The following is a 25,016-nucleotide window of genomic DNA, read 5'->3' on the forward strand; positions in this document are numbered from 1 at the left end:
GAAGAAATATTCTATCTGTATCCATAGCTTAGGGGTAGAGCACTCGTCCGACAAACGAGAGGCCGGGGTACGATTCCCGTGGACGCAGAGTTGAATTGTCTTCCTGAGATCATTATCTCCGAATATAACCAGTCTTTGGAGGAATATTGTGTTAACAAGCGGAGAGAGGGCACATCTTTTCCTACATGAAACTTCATGACTTTCCATATAGTTTTCTGCCGGTAAAATACAATTCTTGGGAAAAAAACCCTAAAAAGGATTGAGAAATGCTACAAATACTCTTCAATAGCTCATAGAATGTTCCAGTATAATGGAAAACAAAAAAAAATGCTTCCACTGCTCCTGGCAAAAAAGGGTATAAGAATACAGATAAGAGCAAATGGGCGAGGGCGAAAAAAAACTTAGTCCCAAAGAAATCCCCTTATCTTTTTAATGCAGTGGCGTAGGATGTCGGAATGATGAGAGGCGGCGGCGGCAGCAGCAGCAGAACGAGTACGTAGGGAGCAATATTTCTACTCTACTCCGGTACGCTACTGACGTGCAACTACCCCGTGGGGTTTATACAAATAACCAAGGGTAAGAAAAACCCTTGAAGGATTTTATAGCGTTAAGATAAGGCATGTATCGAAGGTTTTTTTTTTTTTGGGGCGGTTGTCCTGCACAAGGACAAAAATATCCATAAGAAAACATCACTCTTCTTGTTCGCAAGACATCGAACAAGATAAGTCGGGCAATTTTTTGCCCCGGTTCCTATACATCCGAGCAGAGTAATTTCCGATCATAATTGAATTCACGGTGAAAGAGAGAGGATAGAATTTCATCCACTTGATGGAATCGACGATTAGAAACTCGAACTTGGGCACATATTTTGGGAGAGAGAGAGATTCCGGGGCACTTTGCCAGGGCGAGATTTGCCTCGAGGAGAAAAGCCAAAGTAATTCTGTTAATGTCTGTTACCTAAGAGCACAAACTATTTAGCGAGAGAGAGGAATGGCTTTAAGTGGATTAGATCGGAGAAGGAGAAATGCGATATACTGTACTGTATATACACACACACACACACACGTGCGAATAACAATCAACGGAATGGAAAGGGACAAACAGATTTGGACATTGACCGATACGTGCTCTGGATGGCGATTGAATCAAGAGCTTCGCCTCGATAAAGCGTGGATGGGTGCTTATCGCTGAGTGGAGCCCGGCCACGTTAGTGCTTGACATTGCTTGTATCAGTGCTGTTGGATTAGCAGCTGCTGTACAACGTGTGTATTACACGCGATTTAGATAAATTATTGACCCGACATTAAAGGATTTCGAGATGATCTCTGCTGTGCAGAAACTGTTCAGTCGGAGGATGATGGTTTGAGGGAAAACTTACCGGTGAATCCTTGTGGGCATCGGCAGGCGAACGTGTTCACCGGATATATAGGCCTGAAGAGCAGGGTCTTTGAGGAGATGAATCCCGAGGCGTTGCCGAACTTCAGAACTGAAAGGCACTGTTCGAAATTGACGCAGGGCTCACGCACGCACAGATTATCATCGAATGGTAGAACCTGCGGTTAAGGGAGAAAGAAATCAAAATAGACAATAAATTAATTGGAAACAATCGTCAAGTACAGTTTTATGATTAGCAATGCCCAATAAAAAAATACTCGTCAACAAGTGTTGACAAATGAAAAAGAAATTTCGGCGCCAACTATATTTTCTTAGGAGCCAAACATTGGCCGCATCGAGGAAATAGTTGGTCCAAAATTATGTTTATTCGACTTTTCTGAGACTTAATTACTCCTTTAGTGTGTTCGAAAACATACTATCATGAAATAAGATAATTTTTTGACGTCCTTGAGCTAGGACTACACTCATGTCCAGCCTGGTCCAATAAAAATTCACATATGTTTGCTACTCTGTAGTGTCAGTCTTCCCCTGCTGTAATTAACTATCAGCGGCGTAGGCTGGCTACACACTGGCCCAGCCTGACCCAGATTTCCCTTGGTGAATATTTGCTTACAGAACACTCACCGTGTTGGCGTTCTTCGATCAATGTGTGGCCAAGCGGATTAGATTATTGGGAAAGAAGGCGGATTTTTTTAACTTGGGGTGAAAGCTGGAAGGTCCTGTGGTCGTTCTCTTCGACCAGCCTTCTAATACCTTCCAGCGTCTAACATTTGACAATCATTAGCAATGATGGAGCGGTCATGCCCAACCTCTTGACGTATTCGGCCAGCTGGGCATGAGTAATGCCGTGACTTCAGACTAATTTATCTGTCGCACATATAGAATTTTAGGAGACAACGCAGACTTTCTAGGGGCCATTGCTACTTTGTGCTTGAGATACGTCAAGCCCTGCTAGTCAATCCTTGAAATCATACCTTCACATTTGCCAGTCGGGCCAGGATCGCTCTGTTCAGGTAAACCCTCTCCTGCAGGTAATGCGGAGAATAGTACTCTTCGGGATCCCTGGAGTCCGGTTTCTTCGCAGAGAAGCTAACGTTTAGGATCTGAGCGTCTACGTCAGTATCGTCCTGAAAAAATACAACGAATAGTTCATGGGGAAGAAAAAACTGATACGTCTGGTTCTGAATAGCATCTGATTCGGAAAGCAATGGATGAAGGAATACTTGGGAACAACTTACTTGAACGTTGAAGATGAAGATGTTCTCTCTCGGGCAAGGCACGATGGCTGCCAGACCGTCTATGAAATAGTCGAACAGCGGAGACAAGAACTGCGTCTGGGTCATGTCGTCGAGTCGGATTGTAGCGCTGTTGAACAGCATGGCTTCCGTCACTAGCCGCACACGCAGTTGGCACTCGGCACTCACTTCATTTATCCCATCTGATAAGGAAAAAAAAACACCGAATTCAGTGAATCGTTCAATCAGGTGATCAGTTTCCAGATCAATACAGAAAACGCATGTAGTTTCAGTTAATTATACACCACTAAAAAACCATACATTTACCACTAAAAAACCGATACATTTCGATTGAATCGCTCATTTCAGAAGCTCCCATAACTACATACTTTAGTCCACACCACCTCCAGCCATATTGCTTTTCCGCAATTTACTGCCATTGAGGTTGAGAGAGAGATATAAGCGGAAAAAAGTGTATACTAAATTTTCCTTCCACCCTCCCCTTTCCCTACATATTCTCTTACGTGCATACATAGTAGAAAGATACATTATATGTCGGGGGGGGGGGAGAAGGGAATCAGTAAACGGGAGAGATATCTCGTCCATGATCGTTGAGGGGTAAAAGAATATCCCTCTCACTTCCCATAAAAATTCCAAAATACCCATTGTAGGAGAAACCGACACATTGCTTCTAAAGTAGCATTAGCAGCTAATATTTCATCTGAGAATGTAGTCTCATCCATTCTTAAGCATGAAAAAACAACAGAAAAACGCGTCAATTTTTTTCCCAGGATTCCTTCCGAGTCAAATAACGCAGAAGCTTATAATCTCTCAAACTATATGCTAAAAGGAATATAAAAAAAAACGGGAATGTTTCGAGCCCCCATAATGAGCTAATTAATTTCCAGCCGTGCCATTACGACTTAATAAGAAGCGGCAATAAATTATAACAGAAAAGAGGATTATCTTCAAAGAAAAAAGCAAAAGAAGCAATTTTTGACTGTCTTGAGGGACCCAAGCGTCGACGCCATTATTACCCCCTGAAGTTGATTTAATTAGTTGCTTCGTAAAAACTAATTACTGTGGTTCAAAATTTCTCGGGCAAAAACTTCGCTCGCAACCAAAAAAAAAAAGAGAGTTTTCAAACGTGTATTTGTGTTAATGAGGCAGGAGAAATGCATTCCTGTACACGAAACTTTAATTACCTTACATATTTCGCGTACCGAATTAACAATGGCTTCCTTTTTCTTTGACTCGTTATTATGAAAATATTACGTAATTATAGTTTTGTTATAATGTGATTACTGGAGCCTGGAGGTTCAGGCAAAAATGACCATAAATGCCTATTTTCAAACTTTTTTTTGGCAGAAATGCCTTTTTTTAAAGATTTCCTGCCATAAATGCCTATTTTGACATATATTTCCACAAATTCTTATATATATGCACGAAATTTTCCGGTGCATAGATTCCTATATTTACCGTAATTTTTGCAATGACATATGGTAAGAGTCAGAAGACAAATTGCACCTTGGTCCAATTGCAATTTTTCATTTCTGTTTCGAGAAAATATAGTGATTGAATTATCTACCAGCCGTCTTACGATAGAAAACAATAAAAACCCTTTACATGTGAATGGCCGCCGTGTTCGTCCACGTTGATAGATTTGGGCGGCTTGGGCCACCGTTATCATACCGGGAACCGTACTTAGTGCGCTTTTCTATGTAAATAGGGGGTAGGGGGGTCGCTTTGTAAAGCAGAGGAACAGTTGACAGCGGGAAAAACAGCAAAACTTAATGTTTCTTTTCTTCGCTTGATCATTTGATCATTTTTGTTGCACCACCGATCATTTTTTTTTAAATAAACAAATCACAAAAACACAGACGTATATACAAATACAAACATACACATAGGTACAAACATAAACACAAACACTTTGTGACCCCAAGGGACTTAATAAGTCCTTCCAGCAGGTCTAAAGGGGGTTATAATCACATATCTTTCAGACAACAGCTTCTATAAAGATTAGACATCTTATATTATATTTCTGTATTTACGATTACGGTGTACGTTAAAATGTTAGATTTCTCATTTCGAGAGTCATAATCACGGTTATATAATTAAATTACGTATTATGAATATCAGTCAGTACATTACTTGTAACACCATACATATACATGCATCATGCGCAGTCGCAACCATTTTCTGTAGACGAGGGATAATTAAACCGGAACCTGCAATTTATTGCCGATTCCGAACCCTGCAGTCATTTTTATAACTCACCGAGAGGTTGGGTGCCTTAACCCCTTCGATGGACTCTTTGTTTTGTGGTAATATCGCCATTTCTGTTGTAATCCCGTGTCGGGAAAGTTTCTGACAAGGACGAATCGGGTACATTGGCAGAGATGGGGGGGGGGGGTTATTGCCCCTCCAGCGTCAAAGATGGACTTGACTGATCGAATGTACATTTGATTGACATCATCATCATCATCGTCCCCCACCCCAGACTTCCAAGTCTACATCCGCCTATGATCGGGTATCAAACTCGCGACACCTCTAAACATCTTTTGGTAACCAGGCGAGTATTTCTTCGATATGGACTACTGCGCCCGTTTCTTTTCTCCATTTTTATTTCCTCAATTTGCATCATTTTAACAGTTCATGCCAATAATTAAAACCCGCCAATATGAATTCCCAATCCAGAAGTCTTGCACACGTTGCGAAATCCGGAACTGCCTGGCTAAAAATCCGGAGAGTCTCGGCAGCTCTATCTATACCAAATCATTGAACGGATCAGAAAAATTAGTTCCCAGCTTAAACTAAATTTAATACGAAAACGAAATTGGCCGCACAATAACAAAGAATAGCAACGAATAGCAAAGAAAAAACTGGAGTCTTTTCTGTCAAAGGATGAGTAAAATCCCTTCCAGGGAAGAGGTTTCCGCACGGAAAAAAAACCAAAAAAGAAGAGTCTCAAATCTGCTGACTAGGGATCATTCTCCACAGCTTGGGCCGACCCCCTTGTCTCTTCTCTTTTTCCATGGCGACATCTATCTATCTATATAAGTACGTATCTAGGATCAGAACGTCGCGTAGGGTGGCGTCGGGGTAGAACATATCAGAGATCAGATCTGGAATCCAATAAGACACGTTCAGTCAATGTCATGGCGGCATTCCAAAAAAGAAAAGAAATAATATATAAGAAAAGGAATGTCGTCCCGATAAAGACGAAGACTTCATTTTGACTAGAGGAAATGATGGCCCTCCCAATATAAGGACGGATCCACGTTTAATCCCTCTTCATTTCCTTTCATATCGCATCACACACACACAGACAGTCCCTGGAGGATCCGAACCCAACGAACCTTGCTGGAGTTCTTTCCCCGACGGCAAAATCCGATTTTCGTACATTGTCTGTGTCCCTTTTGCCAATTTTTACTTCGTTCTCGGTAACGGATCGTAAATTTTTCAGATGACGTCACTTACGTGAAATGAACTTTCCCGAATTTTCATCAGTTCTGGAATTACAACGAAACCTCGATATAACGATATTCCGCAGACCTCCGGAAGAAATATCGCTGTAGAGGGATTACTAAAATATCGAGAGGCAGCAGTTTTTAGCATTCGAATATAAACATTTCTGAGCGAGACTTGCGAAAAAATATCGTTGTAAAAGGATTCATCGTTGTATCGAGTAACGTTGTAGCGAGGTTTCACTATATTTCTATGAAAAACGCTATGTAAGTTCAAGAACTTTCGTTCTAGGTTTAACCATTCTATTTTTTTACATTCTAGTGGTGACTGACGATTGATTTGACAGAGCTGTTGAATGGGGGGCTGATCGGTGAATGGAGTGACGATCCAGGTCATACATGCTCGACCACATGGCCCGCGGCCTAAATGTGGCCCTCGGAGTGATATAATGCAACCTCAAACCTAATTTTGTAAAAGTCTACTTAGTGGCGCATTTCCAGTTGACATAAGTGACCCGCGATGCAGTTAAACACCACTTGAGTGGTCCGTGAGATATTCTCAGATCATTCAAGTGGCCCGAGGCACATTTCTTGATCCCTCAATTAGCTCGCACAACACTTGCGAATCACTCAATCGGCTCTCACCACACGTCTAGATAGCTCAATCGGCTCTCCCCACACTTCCGTTTCCACATCTCTTAAGTGGCCCCGCTGTGCAGTTTCGCATCACTTAAGTGGCATGAGCCACATTCCCAAATCGATTGGATAACCAGCAGCACATTTAAAGATCACTTGAATGACTCGCCAAACAGTTGCAGATCATTTGAGTGTCCCATGATATGTTTACAAATCTCCTAAGTGACCCGCGTTGCAGTTCGACATCACTTAAGGGGCGTGCGGCACATTCCCAGATCCACTAAGTGAGCGGCGACACATTTACAGATGACCCGTGAAACAGTTCCAGATCACTTGAGTGTCCCACAGTATGTTTCAGCGACCTCGTCTCATTTACAGATCATCTGAGTGGCCCCGCGACAAAGTTTCCAGAACACTCAAGCGTCCCGCAGCACATTTACAGATCACTTCAGTGTCCCGCAACACATTGCTAGATCACTAAATTAAGTGGTCCGCGACACGTGTTCAAATCAATGATGTGGCCCGCACACTCTCCTAAAAGTCCACCACCCTTGGTCTAGATCACATATTAACAAACCTTACATTGATATGAGTAAGGAGGAAATTTATAATCCCATGATATTGGTCGCGATGAGTGCAGAAAATAGTACGCCACCATTGGCGGAATTCTTGGCGGTAAAAAAAATATCAATTTATTCCCCTTTTTCTATTAAATTAGAAAATCAAACAATAAAATTTAGACTAAAAAATAAAATAGAGTAAAAAAAAAATGGTGAACCCAAAAGAGAGAGTGAGGGGAGGGGGGAAAATCTCCATTCTGCCTCCACGCATCTTCACCAAAAACTCCGCCAAAAGAGACATAATGCTTCTTTCGTAACTCATTACGACCAATCAAGGATTGCTAAAATTTCTCTCCTACTCGTATCAATGTAAAGTTCGCTAACATGCGTTCCGACCAATCTGACTTCAGCACGTCGTCAACTCGCATCGGCTTTACAAAAGTAATGGGGGGGGGGGGGATTCCATTTCTAGATCCTAATCCAAAAATATATATTAAGAGTTCTCATACTTTGGGGTTATCCCGAAAGGGATAATCTCGGTACCATGTATCAAAGGGATAATCTTTCAATGATGAAGACTTCACGTCAGTTTCTGGATTACATCAAGTGGGGATTTTTTTTCTATTATTTTGGCAGAGTTTGCAAAAGTTACCAAATTTACAGTAATATACGGGTCATATGGTAACCAGATGATCAAAACGAAGATTATTACAATACTTGAATGATCCGCAAATGTGTCTTGGACCCCTTGAGTGCTATGGAGCTGTTCCACGGGTCACACAAGTAATCTGGAAATGTGTCGTGGGCCATTTTAGTGATGTGGTAACTAGATCAAAATGAAGATTATTGAAATACTTAAATGACCTGGAAATGTGTCCCGGACCACTTGAGTGCTCTGGATCTTGTGACACAAGTCACTCAAGTAGTCTGTAAATATGCCGCGTGCCGCTTGAGTGCTCTGAAACTGTCGTCTAGGGTCACTTAAATCACCTGGAAATGTGTCACGGACCACTTGAGTGCTCTGGAGCTGTGACACGGATCGCTCAAGTATTCTGTAAATATGCCGCGTGCCGCTTGAGTGCTCTGAAACTGTCGTCTAGGGCCACTTAAGTGCTATGGAGCTGTTCCACGGGTCAATCTGGAAATGTGTCGTGGGCCATTTGAGTGATATTTACATGTGTCACAAGTCACTTAAATGATCTGGGATTATCCCGCGAGCCACTCAATTGGAGGATGTGAAACTGTATCACAGGTCACTCAAGTGATCTACAAACATGATGCGGGTTTCTTATGTGATTTGGAAACGTGACGCGCGTTCATTTTTAGGCAATTAGGTTTGAGGTCACGGGCCACATCAGATGACTCCGAGGGCCATGGGTTGAGCATGTACGCTGTAGAATGCCAATGTACTGAGAGAACTTACCAATGACCGTAGTGAATATAAGAATTCTTGAGTCGATTTTTCTGACTAAATATCCATACAATCGCTGTTTCGACATACAAAATTGTTTCGGTTATCATTAATACTGTATAAGGGAAACAAGTTAATCGCACAAAATTCCGTCATTATTAGTTGTAATTGAGTTATTAACTATAATTATTAATAAGGTAGTCTTGTTTCTGCGTTTGCTTACTCTGAAAACATATTCCCCGAACCAATTAATTTCCATCCAAATTGAAATTTGACAGGAATTAACGTTACTCTCCGTCCGTTCCGTCAACGATTACACCCGATATGTACACATGTTCGAGAGTATTCACGTATCGAGGCAACTCATCGAATACGTCATACTTCAAGCTACAAACATTGGCACAAATGGACACTAGAATATTTCAGATCTCTCTCTCTCTCTCTCTCTCTCTCCGTGCAATGTCCGCTTTTATATAAACGTCATTCGGAGGAACTGATGACCTACACGAGTCATCGACTGACTGACGACTCTCGATACCAATTTTCTAGTCGAATAGCGAACAAATAATCACTCAAATCACACGGCAAATGATTTAATACCTCAACGTTTCCGGTGATTAACAGCAACAACACGTCGTTGGCACTACTCTCCACAGTTGGCTGAAGCCTCTCCTATATGATTGAGAGAGAGGTCGGGCGGGCTCTTCTTCCACCCGACCGTCGACAAGAGAGGGACGCCACTCACGTTAACACTTCAAAAATCTCGTTCCCGTTCTGTGTCTCTCTGTTCAAGTGTCCATCTACGGTGCAATCGGATTCCCTCCCCCTCTCATTCGTCACGAAATTCGCTGTCGTTGTGCGTCACTCACTATTAATGATGACGGCGAGTACGAGAGTTTGTTTTGTGGAATGTTTGGATGTAAGTAAGCACGAGAATGCTTTTGAAGAGTGGGCGAAACAAAAATGCCGCGATCGGTAAGTATCGGCCTCTTCTGACTGCGCTGCGTCCACGTTCCATGAGTTCCATCTGTAAAATCCATGTTCAGCTGAATTCACATATTCATCTAGCGCGAAAACTGCTAGGTGAATTTTGAACGAAGTAGCGAGAATCGCGAGAAGACTGCTTTATGTACATACGAAAATCCACAGCTGCTAATTACGTGCTAAGAATGTAATTGTGCGACAGCAACTGTAGAAGGGAATGAGGCGGTCGATGGCAAACACTTCCCTCTACATAATGTACAGGGTGGTCATAAAACAACTTTGCTAATATACAAGCTCCTAGTGGCCGCGAAAATCAATGGATTTAGATGGACTTCGAGATATAGGTGTTTCAGAGTATGCGCTGGAGGGTGGGGGTCATTCAAGCATTACGTCAGCATTGAGGAAGGGTTTCGGATTTGCTGACTGTTGATGGCAACGGGGGGGGGGGTGATTACTTGTGTGACCCGTGGAACAGCTCCATAGCACTTAAGTGACCGTGGACGACAGTTTCAGAGCACTCAAGTGGTCCGTGACACATTTCCAGGTCATTTAAGTATTTTAATAATCTTCATTTGGATCTAGTTACCACATCACTGAAATGGCCCACGACACATTTCCAGATTACTTGTGTGACCCGTGGAACAGCTCCATAGCACTTAAGTGTCCCTAGACGGCAGTTTCGGAGCACTCAAGCTGCACGCGGCATATTTACAGATTTTTTGAGCGATCCGTGTTAGAGCTCCAGAGCACTCAAGTGGTCCGTGACACATTTCCAGGTCATTTAAGTATTTTAATCATCTTCATTTGGATCTAGTTACCACATCACTGACTTGGCCAACGACACATTTCCAGATTACTTGTGTGACCCATGGAACAGCTCCATAGCACTTAAGTGTCCCTAGACGGCAGTTCCAGAGCACACTCAAGCGGCCCGTGGCACATTTACAGACTACTTGAGTGACTCGTGTCACAAGATCAAAAGCACTCGAGGGCAGTTCCTGAGAATTCACGAGAAAATTCATCCCAACAGAGACCTCTTTCTCTCTAAAACACAGAGAAAAATTACCAACTTTTCAAGCGCAGAAAACTAATACAAAAAAAAAGGATAATTCCTGATCGAACGATCAGCGGATAAGCGGGAGAGAGAAAAAAAAAAATTAGCAATTATCCCACCAAAAGTATCCGCCCCCGAAAAAGCAATAACGGGCGAAAGTGATCCATCAAATGATCCGGCATCGGATTATTATAAAAAAAATAATAATAATACTAATAATAATGGGAAAAAAATCCGAAAATTTCCGAAATCCCGATACGGACAAGGATATGTATTAATTAATTACTTTTTCCTTCAAGAACAAGGAAAAAACGACGATGATGATGATGATAAATAATGGCGTAAAAGTTATTTGCAAACCTAATGAAATTTAATCCGATGCATAATTAGGTTAATTAACTTTTGATAATTTCCATCCGTGAATAATCACCCATTCGGACGAGACAGAGGAAAAAAAAAAAAAAATGGCGGTTTTTATGCTTCAAGTGATAAGAGAGGGAGGAAAGAAATATGGCGGAATGAGGCTTTTTTAGAAAAGAATATAATTATTAAATATATTTAATATGTAATAATACAGGCTTTTTTATCTTTCATATTTCTTAAACCTCATTAAGCGAGTCTTTTACCATCAGGGCATTAATTAGTTAAATAATAAAGATGCGGAATGAGAGAGAAAAATAATTTTTCGCGTTATATATCTCTTTGTTGTCTGTGTGATCTGCATAATTATTCAGTGAGGGATTTTTGATTAATCACGCTGAAAGGTTTCGGACGGATTCATTTGTAATTTGCGTAGCGTGCGCCGTGTTTCAGTGGCGGAGAAATGCTGGCGGGCTATCTTACACCCACACGGTCAGTTGGACATACTCGGGTAGGATCTAGTACGGTCTCAAGTATTTTGCAGCCCGGTGCAGAGAGACGTAAACACTCTAAAACGTATTTTTTTCCAGTGCAGGGCCGTCTTAAGAGCATCATGGGCCCTCGGGCAAATTAATTTTTCTGAGGCCCTATTATACCACTAGAAATGACTGTCTACCAAAATTCATATACTTGAACGTCTCAACCGGATCTCATCATCCTGAGGCCTCCCTTTGCAGTTGATGCCGCCCTTCCCCCAAGGGCCCATGCGTTAAGACGGCACTGCCCCCCCCCCCCCCAGTGTCAATGAAAACCTTGCTGCACGCCAGCCAGGTTTACATTGGCACACCCGAGAATGACTATAGAACTAAATTTTTTTCAAAGTGATAAAAAAGCTATTCGACAATAAATTTGACCGACAGTGTTAATTATTGCATGCAACTCATCAGCACGATTTCTAAATTTGTGAAATAAAGTTTGAATGTTTGACCAGCTGCCCAGAGAAAAAATTGTGCCCCCCCCCCCCGGCACTTGAAGGTCAGAGGCCGTCAGGTTTAGAGAACAGATTATCTACCCAGAGCCGCAACCACACACTTTCAGTCGGGCAAGTGCGCATCACGCTTCGCCCCGTGCAATTTTGAATTATTTTAAAAGAATTTATGGACTCCTTCTGGTTCAGCGCCCCGTCAGCAGATCCATCAGCACCCTTCTCTTGGCTTCGGGGAGGGGGGTGGTTCTATCAAACCACTAGGTCAGAAAGTTGAATTTCTTAATATGAGAGATCATGGCAGAATTGTTATTGTTTTGTTCTGAAGTTAAATTCAAAATGGTCCACCGTAAATAGTAGTAATTTCATCCCGTTTGCGGCTGTGCGGCAGCACCCTTCGCACCTGCCTAATTCCAGACTTGGGTACGGTAGATGTGATTGGATACCCGGCATGGACGCATAATTACTCTCATTACTCTCACAGTACGTACTGGCATCCCAAAAGTATTGAAATTGTCAGCCACCTCGTTGGGCAATTTGCCTGTTGTGGCGTTGTATTTGTATTGTATTGTATTGTATAATACGCGCATTTAAGTATTTTATTTTCGTTCTCCATTGAGCCAATAGAGGGCGCTGACCATCCCGATGAAATGTAAAATCTTCGGTATCGTGATCAGTGATGTTAACCTCGTCAAGCAAAATTTCCCTTTTGACTAAATTTTTCCCACACATTCCGAAAATTGTCCTGCCATCTATCGGTGGAAATATGCAGCCAAGTATTTTACACTAGAAAAGCATTTAGTTGTGTGTTGCATTTATACATTTTTTTCAACAAAAATTCTTTTGCTTTCAAATTTCCCACAAACGCCACGAAATTTCCCATGTGGACCAATTGTCTTCCATGTGGACCAACCATGACATCCATAATTGTTATGGGCACTTTTTTCTCAGCCACCTCGTTTAGCATTTTGCCTGTTGTGGCCTTTGTATTTGTATTGTGTGCTGGAATCGTTGATATCCGATTAAACGGGGCCGACTTTAACTACTCAACCAAACCAAAAAAACAAACAAATCATGCCCACCCTGCTCTGTCCCCATGGGGGCTATAAGCTGCGTACACTACTTAACCGTACAAGCACCTCGTGAATTTCTAAGGAATTGGTACGTGCCGGAATACGTTGTATATACGCATGTCCTTAACGTATTGATGTTGTTAGTGTCATGCCTATTAATAAAAACACATCAGTCCGATCTAAATCACTCACGGACAGAGAAACCACCACCGTGAACAATCCTCTTCATCTCAAAATGCCCAAAATACGAAGAAGATTCTTGATGGGCGAATGTTCAAGAGATTGCGTTTTTAGTTACTGGTAGTACGTATGGAGCATAGCAGCAGTGATCTCGCTCACTCGTTCCATGGCACCGAATCGATATTTTTCCCATGGAAATTGTTCTTGTGCGTCAGAGTGTAGAGTTCTTGTTTGTCACGCGATAGCCATCTCAAACTCACATGAGAGAGAGAGAGAGACGTAAAAGCAAATATTCATTTAGTACGTACCCGAACTGGGAATAGGAGGAGAGTAGTGGGATCTTACTTTTCCTACACAAGACGGTAATGATGATGACGTCAGTTTCGTTCTCGTCACGTGAACTTTCTAAGAATTTCTACGAAGTAATTTCCAAGTAATTCTGGCGTCATGTGTGCTAAATATATTGAGTGGTGTGCCATTTCTCTCTCTCTCTCATTTTTTTGAAGGTCAAAAAACAATGACCTTCGAGATTTGAAATCATGTAGATTCCTGAATTTATGCAAAAAATTCTAGTAAAGTATACAGGGTTGGCGAAAAGTCCGTGACGGTACTTTGAAAGTTGATAAAAATCAACCAGCTGACGTCAAAAATGCAGTTTGTACTTAGATTGTACTTACTATGGCGTAGTTGTTGTTTTTTTTATAATGGATTAAGAAAAAAGTTGAAAATTTTACACATAGATGGCACTTTATATAACGGAAAACTTTGCATAAAACAAAGGAAAAACCTGACAAAATAGTGCATAATTAATTTTCATCGATCGCCATTTCCGTTACATTTTGATTTTGACATTCCGTGATCCCTTTTTTCAGTTCCTTGATGTTCGACTCATGCAAAAGTAAGTAAGGTAAACCTCTACGACAGCTGTTCCCAAATTGTGGGTCCCTGGATCCCCAGGAGTTTACCACCGAATTGTAGAATTATAAAAAATGCTAAATTCAAAAAAAAGAAAAATGTACATGTGGTGACATCTTTCGATAGGATGAAGTGTTGCTTTAGTTCTTTTGAGTCCAGTGGGTGGCACTGCCATCGCATCACATTTACTAGTACTAATACTACTACTACTTTACCGTACACATTCCTCTACGGAATTTCTAACGAACTGGTGCATGCTGGAATGTGCGTGTACGTGTTGTGAACCTAACGTGAAGTTTGTTTTTAATGCTTTTTATGTGCAGTGCTGCCATCTGGCGTCAATTTTTCCAACTATGGGTGAAGTGCAATGATTGAATAACTTTAGCTTTGTTGAGCAGTTGCTCTCAGTGGTGAAACTTTTTAACCTGGAGATCGGATCGCTTTGAGAACATTCTCGCTGATATATGACTGTAGTTTTGCCGCTACAAACGGAATCTATGGCTGACAACAAGATTGTCAGGAGTGGGAGGGGGGAATGTCTATGACCAAAAGTGTTTTGAAATAGCCCCTCTATGAACGCACAGAGAGCAATGGGCCTACAATAGTACAAATATTCACTCATCACACTTCACTCACTTCTGAAATATAGATAACATCACTGAAAAACACTATATGCACGCTCAAACTGTTACGTACACACTCTCATATTTCCGGCACAACTCGCTCGGTAGTAAATTGTCCTTGGCGATATGCCGGAGTTGTGCTCGGTTTGAGAGAAAGAACAAAGCTGCACTATGACATGGCAGCACAATCATGTATTATGTGCATATATAAGACATTCATTTACATTTACTTCCTATGTTTGGGCACAATGAGCTTTGTTGTCCATTTTATGGTGTTGTTCTGAGTTCGGATTACAGAAGTTACTTTGGAGAAATAGTGAATGAAGTAATTATAATGTCTTGACATTATTTCATGAGACACAAAAAAAAAAGAAGCTGAAAACTGCTCAGATATAAGCTGAATCGTAATAAGTTCATGAGAACTCTGTACCATCATTAAAGACAATTTGTTTTTGGATGAACGGATATCATCCGTTCATCCTCCACCAAAGAATCAGAGCGTCCTGGGCGTCCGATTTAGGTCTCAACCCTAGAAAACATTGAAAAATCCCGTTGTATATCGCCGTCAAAGATCGCAGATGCTTGAGATAAGCGATGTCGTGGATATTTCATTAGAGGGGGGTTCATTCACAATCTTATCCACGAGGAATCGGAAATGGAAAAGCTTTGTGCAAGATGGGTGGGAAAACATTATAAAAAAGTGTTTTTAAGGCTTGAAAGAGATTATGATGAAAAATAAAATTCAATTTTTTCCTACATCTATCAAACGATCTTCGTACATAAAGCTGAAACGAATCGGTTTTTCACGCTTTCTCTGGCAAAATAATCTGTAGATAAATAAATTAACACCAATTAGAAAACGTTATTGACTAAAAATATACAAATACAACGCCACAACGGGCAAATTGCCCAACGAGGTGGCTGACTTAAGAACATCATGGATCAGCGAGCCATTTTTTGGAGGCCCTACCTACTACTGCTACACCACACATGCACCCCGCCCACACTACCCCCCCCACCCCTCCGGAACCCCCAACGAATCGGTACATGCGGGAATGTGCGTGTACGTGTAGTGAAACCTGACGTGAAGTTTTTACGTTTCTCTGTAATGCTTGTTATGTGTAGTGCTGCCATCTGCCACTCATTTTCCTAACTATGAGTGAAGTGTTATGGTTGAATGGTTTACCGTTGTAGGACTGTTGCTCTCAGTGGCGAGACTTTTTAACGGGGAGATCGGCTCGCATTTGCGCCTTGAAGTTGGGAACCACAGAAAACCAACTTCAGCCGACCACCACTGTGGGGTTCGAACCCGGATCCTCGCATCGCGAGTCCGTCACTATAACCACTCGACCACCACAGCGGTAAAAATATGAAGAAAATAAAATCATGATCATATAGGTGGAGCTTCAATTTGCAAACACCTATACATAGATCATTGAGAAAAAAAGAGACGAAAAATACTAATGAGCTCAAAAAAACTTCATGTGTTATCGTTGTTTAATAAGCATCCTTATCTTCGAACATCTACACTGACACCGAAAGAGAAATCGATGCCATAAAAAAAAAACATGGTTGTAGAGAAGAGAGTTATTATAAGGCCATGTTATCATAGATAATAATAAGCGCAAGTTTCTATTTTTTAAAAGAAAATAAACATGATTGTTAAACAAACAAGACTAACGAATGATCCCAGAGTATTATCTTCTAAACAATCGAGAAAAAAATAATAATTTTTTTTCCCCATCATGATGAGACATGATGAATATAATACAAGAAATACTACTTTCATTATCATACAGGGAGAGAGAGAGAGAAAAAAAAACGTCCCAGGGAAAAAATTATTAATATTTTTGTGAATAATTTATGATGTTGAAAATTCAGCTTAACGATCGCTTCTCTTTTTCATAGGCTTTTCTGTGAATTCACGATGAATATTAAAAGAGGTATTAGACACCGGGGATATTAAAAACTTGGCTAATGTGGAATAAAATAGCTTCTATTTATTTCGAGGGGCAAAAAAACTTACTTTTTGTGCGCTTTAATAGAAGAAAAGTGACAGCGATATGAAAAGCTAACGACTGGTAATGACTTTAGTGCCCGTTATACGCAACAGTTTATTCATATAAATGAAGAAATGATCGAGTAATGCCTTTTTTTCTTCTATTAACTAGTATAACTTTGTTTTTATACTCATAAAAGATACTAATTTCATTAAAACCACAAACGATAATGTTAAAAAATCGACATATTTCTATTAACAAGCTTAGTATTTTTAAATATACTATATGGACTCTAATTGTGAATGTATTTGTTATTAATATTAATTCCACAAACATGGGTGATAAGTAATTGTAAATTTTGTAATTTTGATTGTAATTATAATTGTAATTTCTTTTATGTTTACTATTTTTTAGCATAACGTGCATGTTTTTCACTTACTAAATTTGTATATATTTAGAGAGAGATAGATGGGGCTTTTTTTTTTCTCCGCCCGAGATATCAAGGAAACTGTTATTTTCCGGATGTTATGCTGAGGTAAACTCGGAAAAAAAAAGTCATCACGTCTCCGCCGGGACTCGAACCCAGGCCCTATCGCATGCCGGGCACAAGCATGCTACCATCTACACCACTGGAGACATGACTCTGCCTTCCTTATTTCACGCACTGTGTCGTGAGGCACTGAAGTAGAGGCCTTAGTAGCCTCTCTTAACTTCAGGAAATGGCCCCCGGGTGGGACGGTTCAGAGAGAGATAGCTGACCATCTATCTATCTCTGTCTAAACCGTCCCACCCATCAATCTCTCTCTAAACCGTCCCACCCATCTATCTCTCTCTAAACCGTCCCACCCATCTATCTCTCTCTAAACCGTCCCACCCATCTATCTCTCTCTAAACCGTCCCACCCATCTATCTCTCTCTCTCTCTCTAAACCGTCCTACGCATCTCTCTCTCTCTAAACCGTCCTACCCCTCTATCTGTCTCTAAACCGTCCCACCCATCTATCTCTCTCTCTAAACCGTCCTACGCATCTATCTCTCTCTCTCTCTAAACCGTCCTACGCATCTATCTCTCTATAAATCGTCCCACCCACCCATCTATCTCTCTATAAATCGTCCCACCCACCCATCTATCTCTCTATAAATCGTCCCACCCACCCATCTATCTCTAAACCGTCCCACCCGGGGAACCATTTCCTGACGTTAAGAGAGGCTACTAATTCCTCTACTTCATTGACTCTCGCCACAGTGCGTGAAATAAGGAAGGCAGGGTCATGTCTCCAGTGGTGTAGATGGTAACATTTTTGCCCGGCATGCAAGAGAGCCTGGGTTCGAGTCCCGGCGGAGACGTGATGACTTTTTCTCTCTGAGTTTACCCCAGCATAATATCCGGAAAATAACTGTTTCCTTGTATATATATATTTGTTAGGAAACGTTTCTAACACATGTTGAAAAAATCGTGATTAGATGGAACTTTAAATTGCAAATATCGATACGTAACCCACTGGAGGAAAAAAAAAAGGCCGAAAAATACTAATGAGCTCAAAAAACTTCATAAACAAAAGAATATTCAAAGGAAAAAAAGTGTTATCGTTGTTTAATAAGCATCCTTATCTTCGAACATCTACACTGACACCGAAAGAGAAATCGATGCCATAAAAAAAAACCATGGTTGTAGAGAAGAGAGTTATTATAAGGCCATGTTATCATAGATAATAATAAGCGCAAGTTTCTATTTTTTAAAAGAAAATAAACATGATTGTTAAACAAACAAGACTAACGAATGATCCCAGAGTATTATCTTCTAAACAATCGAGAAAAAAATAATAACTTTTTTTTCATCATGATGAGACATGATGAATATAATACAAGAGATACTACTTTCATTATCATACAGGGAGAGAGAAAAAACGTCTCAGGAAAAAAATTATTAATATTTTTTGTGAATAATTTATGATGTTGAAGATTCAGCTTGACACAATATTGCTTGTTTTTGCTTCTTTCGTACATTCTTTTACTTTTCTTTGAAGTTATGATTAGTATTAAAATATATGTTATAGGCACCGGCGTTATTAAAAACTTTTTAATGATGAATAAAAATAGCTTCTATTCATTTCCAAGGAAAAAACTTACTTTTTATGCGTTTCAATTGAAGAAAAGTGACATTGATATTAAAAGCTAATGACTGGCATCAACTTTAGTTCCCGATGTAAATATCAGCAACAGTTTATTCATATAGGATTCCAACCTTCATTGCCCCATCGCCCCCAACGCAATCTAACCCAGAGAATCCTATGGCAGCGGTTCTCAACCTTTTTTGACTCGCGGAGCCCTTTTTAGTAGAAAAATTCTATGGCGGAGCACCGTAGGCCCATTTCTTAATTATTTATCAAAGTTACTGATTTATTTTTACTGTTTAAAAATATTTATAATTATTAATATTTTTAATTTTAAGTGGCCGCGGAGCCCCTGGAGGGTGGACAAGGAGCCCCAAGGGCTACGCGGAGCACCTGTTGAGAACCGCTGTCCTACGGTATAAAGCCGCTGTGGTGGTCGAGTGGTTATACTGACGGACTCGCGACGCGAGGATCCGGGTTCGAACCCCTCAGTGGTGGTCGGCTGAAGTTGGTTTTCTGTGGTTCCCAGCGTCAAGGCGCAAATGCGAGCCGATCTCCCCGTTAAAAAGTCTCGCCACAGAGAGCAACAGTCCTACAACGATAAATCATTCAATCATAACACTTCACTCATAGTTAGAAAAACTGGTGGCAGATGGCAGCACTACACATAGCAAGCATTACAGAGAAACAAAAAAAACTTCACGTCAGGTTTCACTACACGTACACGACATTCCCGCATGTACCGATTCATTGATTCGTTGGGTGTTCCGCGGGGGGGGGGCGGGTGCATGTGTGGTGTAGCATTCATTCATTCATTCAAACCGAGTACAACTCAGGTCTATCGCCATAGGCAATTTACTACCGATTGAGTTGTGCCGGAAGTATGAGTGTGTGTCCCCCCCCCAAATACCCCGGGCGTGTGGTGTAGCAGTAGTAGGTAGGTCCTGGTCACGGCAATGTCTAAGTTTTTGGCCGCTGTGGTGGTCGAGTGGTCATAGTGACGGACTCGCATCGCGGGGATCCGGGTTCGAGCCCCACCGTCGCCACAGTGGTGGTCGGCTGAAGTTGGTTTTCTGTGGTTCCCAACTTCGAGTTGCAAATGCGAGCCGATCTCCCCATTAAAAAGTCTCGCCACAGAGAGCAACAGTCCTACAAACAGTACAAATATTCAGTTATTACACATCACTCACTTCACTTCTGAGATATAGATGGCAGCACTGAAAAATCATACACAACACTAGATACGCACTCAGCTTGTTAGGTACACTTACACTTCCGGCACAACTCACTAGGTAGTAAATCGCCTATGGCGATAGACCTGAGTTGTGCTCGGTTTGAAAAAAAAAAAAAAAAGTAGTAGGTAGGGCCTCCAAAAAATGGCTCGGGGATCCATGATGTTCTTAAGTCAGCCACCTCATTGGGCAATTTGCCTGTAGTGGCGTTGTATTTGTATAGAAAAACTTCATTAAAAACTTACAAAGGAATATTCAAAGAAAAAGAAGTGTTATCGTTGTTTAATAAGCATCCTTATCTTCGAACATCTTCACTGACACCGAAAGAAAAATTGATAACATTAAAATAAAAAGCATAGTTGTAGAGAAGGGAGCTATTATAAGGGGCTATGATATCATAGATAATAATAAGAGGAAGTTCTCGTTTAAAATTTAAAAAAAAAAAAAATGATTGTTAAACAAACAAGACTAACGAATAATCCCAAAGTATTTTCTTCTAAACAATCGAGGAACAATTAAAACAAATTTCGTTTTTCATCATGATGCGAATATAATACAAGAGATACTACTTCCATTACCATAAAGGGAGAGGGGAAAAAACGCCTCAGGAAAAAATTATTAATATTTTTTTGTGAATAATTTATGATCCTGAAAATTCAACTTAACAATCGCTTCAGAATTATTTTACTTATTCTCTGAATTCATGATGCATATTAAAATATGTATTAGACAACACTGGGTGCTTTTGAAAACTTGGCTGATGTGAATATAAAAGATCTTCCGCAGCATCTCTTTATTTCGTAAAAATAAATTAAGTAACTTATGCTTTTATGCGTTTTAATAGAAGTGACATAGATGTGAATAGCTAATGACTGGTATTAACTTTAGTACCCTGTATAAACAAAAGTTTATTCATGTAAAAATGGAGAGATCGTTGCGTAATTATTTTTTTTTATTAATTAGGATAATTTTGTATGTTTACATATTTATGATAATACGGAGACATAAAGCCAAAAAAAAAACCTGGAAACCTCTGGGAAATCCCAATATTTATACAGAAAAATTAGTTTTCCTGGAAAATTTACACTTCAATTTTTATATTCTAAGTAAATTTATATCGTCACTTTATTTTTACATTTTAAACAAGCGTGTTTAGTTATTCAAATCGCATGTTAATGTCAAGTTATGTTAAAATTTTTCGATGGTTTTCAACGAACCATCTTTTTTCTTATAGAAAAGTATGTCTATAACGGGCAAATTCAACCCATCGTGCACGCGAGCACCGCGGTGCTGCTCCCGGAAGTGCCGAGATTGCTCGATGCTCGTGCACAATTTGGTGCTCGCGAGCACTTGATAAACGTTCTAATTGAGCGACTTGCGCAAATTGCATTCAAGGGTGGAGCTCATCCTAAATTTATCCATTTGTAGTATGTCAATCTGGGTGTAAAGGTGCTCTTCTTTTCATGATGGGTACAGGCAGTACTCACGGCTAGAAAAAAAAATCTTTGAAGGCCACTGGTCTAGAAGGTCTTGGTAAGTTTTATGTTTAAAATAAATTTCATGTGTGTGTGTTTCAGAAGTTTAAAAACTTTAAAAATTCATAAAAACCGGAAAAATAACCGAAATAGATATCGGTTTGCAGGGTTGGCATCGCTAGCTCACGGGAATTTTTTTTTAAGACAGGAAAAAAAACAGCGGATAGGGGGCGCTGACGTACACAAGTCAAACAAAAGATACGCAAATAACAGAATGCTTCCGAATCGTTTATTACACGAGTATGTGTTCCACATGACCACCACCACATTGAAAAACACATTGAGTCACAAATCCCGCAACGGGAGAGTGCAGCAGGTCCACATACATGTTTTACAACGGTGAAGTGATTGTGGATTAGGAGCGCAAGTTCTTATAACCGTCTCATTTGCATATCTCCACCGAATTCGTTCGTACCAGCGCCATCTATAGGCTGTTTCTTGAGTAATTTTTCTCCGTGTCTCAGAAAAAAAATCCCGTGACCTAGCGATGCTAACCTTGCAAACCATTTTTTTATTCCATTTTTTTTTTCCGGTTTTTATAAATTTTTAAAGTTTCCACGGACATTTTTTGCCCACCCTGTATTTATATAAACTTAGAGCCTATTCCCCACCAGCAGAAATCTGGAAATCTGCAGAATTCCGCAGCGCAAAATTCGGTTTCGTGGTGTTTCAACGCGAAAAATCGACCATTTAAATCACGCACTCTGTTGTAGCCAAGCCTCGAAACCGGTTTTTCTTTTAATACGGACTCGGCAGACTTTTGCTGGTGTGGATCCAGATTAAAAAAAAATAATAATAATAAGCGAACTATTAAAAATTTAAAAAATTTTAATATTTATACATTCCTCCCGTCCTCTAAATTCCAATCAGAAAGTTGTCGCCGTGTCTCACCTGAGACCAACAAAGAAAATTTCAAGTTTCTAAGCGCAGTATTCGTTGAGGTATTCAAAAACCGGAGGAAAGTTGGGAAAGGACAGCATAGATTAGGGAAAGGAGCGTTGTCCGTTAGCTCTTTTGTTGTTCTTTCATAACTTATCTTTTGAATTCGAATATCTTAGCGAATATTGCACTAAAAAACGGATTTTTTTTTCCTGTTTGCCGCAGGAGATACAGGGCAATAACTTTCTAATTGAAAGCCAGAGGACAGAGGGATCGTGTAAAAATTTAGATGTTTCATTTTGTTCACTCTCAAAACTGGTAAAGGGGTTTTGAGCGCCTTTTGAGCAGTTTTTAAATTGAAATCATACCTCTACGACGGGTGATTGATGGGATAAAGACCGCATTAGCACTTACAGGACACCCTGTATATTAACATAACGATACTTCAGTACAGTTTAATAAAAGATAATAAATGATTCATTCCTGTATGATGTTCACAACACCTACCAAATCTACAAAATATAGTATTTTGGAGGAAAGGGTTGTTGTGGTCAATTTGATCAGCAGATTAGTTATATCCCGTATTTAGGATCGCAATTTCCCCTCATTTTCCTTGATGAGGTATGACGAACCTCAACTTCCAATACCTACGAATAAAGGTACAATTTCATTTGTGAATCCATAACAATTGATTAATTTTCCATCCAGTTAGTAGTGAATTATCAAGTCTGCCTACGGACCACCTCTGGTCCGCGGGTCATAGGTTGAGAAACGCCGCCTTAAAATCATATAATACTCTTTACAAAATATATATCCCCCATTCATTTATTATTCGGAATACTAAGATTTTAATTGCAATCAAACTCGGTTGGAACGAAACTTCGTCTATAACATCTGTAATTGGTGGCCACGGCCGATTTCCATAGAGGCTAACGTTGATGGACCTTGCTTAGAACGTCGATGAAAACGCAACGACCTTGAATATAACGACACTTTTTCGACGTTTTTACTCCCGTTTGTATGGCTCGTCACATTCCAATGGCAGAAAGAATGACTTGAAGATTTCGGGGTGGGGGGCTAAGCGGGCTCAGGGTGGCAAATACGAGGGATGAGTGGGTCCAGAAAATTCGACTAAATTTGTTTCAGGGAATTCCGCCTCTGAATACAACGGCTCGAAAATTTTCTTCTCTGGATATCCCAATGCTCGCTAATTAAAAGGGTTAATAAATGATAGCTAATTAATAAACTACCAGCTCATGAAGTCGAAGTAAATCAAATACAAAGGGACATTCGCCCGGGAATTAACGCCCAATTGAAGTCCCTTATCCCAAACATACTTCTTTTAAATCACTTAACCGGACATCTTTAAAACACCCGAAACACACTTATTGTATAAGAACTTAATACACCGTAAAAGAGACGTCCATCCAAGCTCCTCACGTACAAAAAAGATCGATAAATGATATCATTAGTTAAGTAAGTGGGCAGCGCAAACGGACGATAGGAGAGATTTTTATTAACCGGGATTCTCCGCTCCAGGCTCCGGTTCCCAGGACAAATAAACTCCGCAACTTGAAGGGTGTAAGTTACCGTCATACCAGGAATACCTCCCTTAACTCGAATATTGCCCCCATTATTTTATATCTCGCGAGCCCAAAAAAAAAGCCCCTAAGAAAAACTAAGCCATACATCTTGGCCGTATCTGGCGAAAGACATCCGTTCCAATATATATCACGGGAACTGTCATCCGAGAGAAAGAGAGGGGACTTGTTTCTTTTGTTTCTTCTCATTTGGCCGAAGGTCCGGTGTTTCCTGATGGTGTACGGAATCGCCGGGAATACTGACTAAGCTCTTCTCTTGGGGCTATTTGGTTAGCTCCTCATTCCTTCTCTCTCCGTCTCCTCCTCCTCCTCCTCTGGAGCGGAAGGAACTCCAACATCTTGGAGGAAATAGGAAAACACGGGAAGAGAACTTTCCTGTTTCTACTTTTTTGTTTTTTCCCTCCTTTCTTGTCCTGTCACGAGCAAAACTCCCGGTCGGAATCTGCTCCGAGAGAGGATTAAGACAAAAGAGAAATATTTACTGTTACCAGGACGGGTGCAAGTTAAGGAGGATAAGCAACAAAAGAAACGATGTAATGAAAAAAATAGGCCTTACACTAGGCGATTCGGGATCCTTCTTGCTGATCATTACGGTCGTGGCAGCACCAAATTTCCGCTTATAGATAGGAATTCTTTGGAGAGTATCTTTTATATCACCTTTCATATCCGATCATTCATTTTTTTCAATTTTTTTTGCATTTTCGATACTCAAAAAATGCATTAAAAACGCAAATATCATCAAAATTTTGTGAAGAAATAATTCACTTCCCTTCAG

The 25,016-nt window shown here is 40.4% G+C and overlaps 1 protein-coding gene across 4 annotated transcripts in view; it reads right to left on the minus strand.

The window, feature by feature from the left end:
• stan (Protocadherin-like wing polarity protein stan) overlaps positions 1-25,016 on the minus strand; it is a 414,391-nt gene that overhangs the window by 149,565 nt on the left and 239,810 nt on the right. For all 4 annotated transcript variants that reach the window (XM_089241555.1, XM_089241556.1, XM_089241557.1 and 1 more), the window contains exons 2-4: positions 2,634-2,833; positions 2,370-2,522; positions 1,379-1,553 (exon numbers count right to left, since the gene is read on the minus strand). In XM_089241555.1, the coding sequence (XP_089097681.1) occupies positions 1,379-1,553; positions 2,370-2,522; positions 2,634-2,833 (528 nt within the window). The remainder of the gene's footprint in view (positions 1-1,378; positions 1,554-2,369; positions 2,523-2,633; positions 2,834-25,016) is intronic.

The sequence above is a fragment of the Pholcus phalangioides genome, unplaced genomic scaffold, assembly GCF_987345545.1.
Source record: "Pholcus phalangioides strain wild (caught in Gottingen) unplaced genomic scaffold, Ppha-v1.0 ptg000014l_1, whole genome shotgun sequence".
Lineage (NCBI taxonomy): Eukaryota > Metazoa > Arthropoda > Arachnida > Araneae > Pholcidae > Pholcus > Pholcus phalangioides.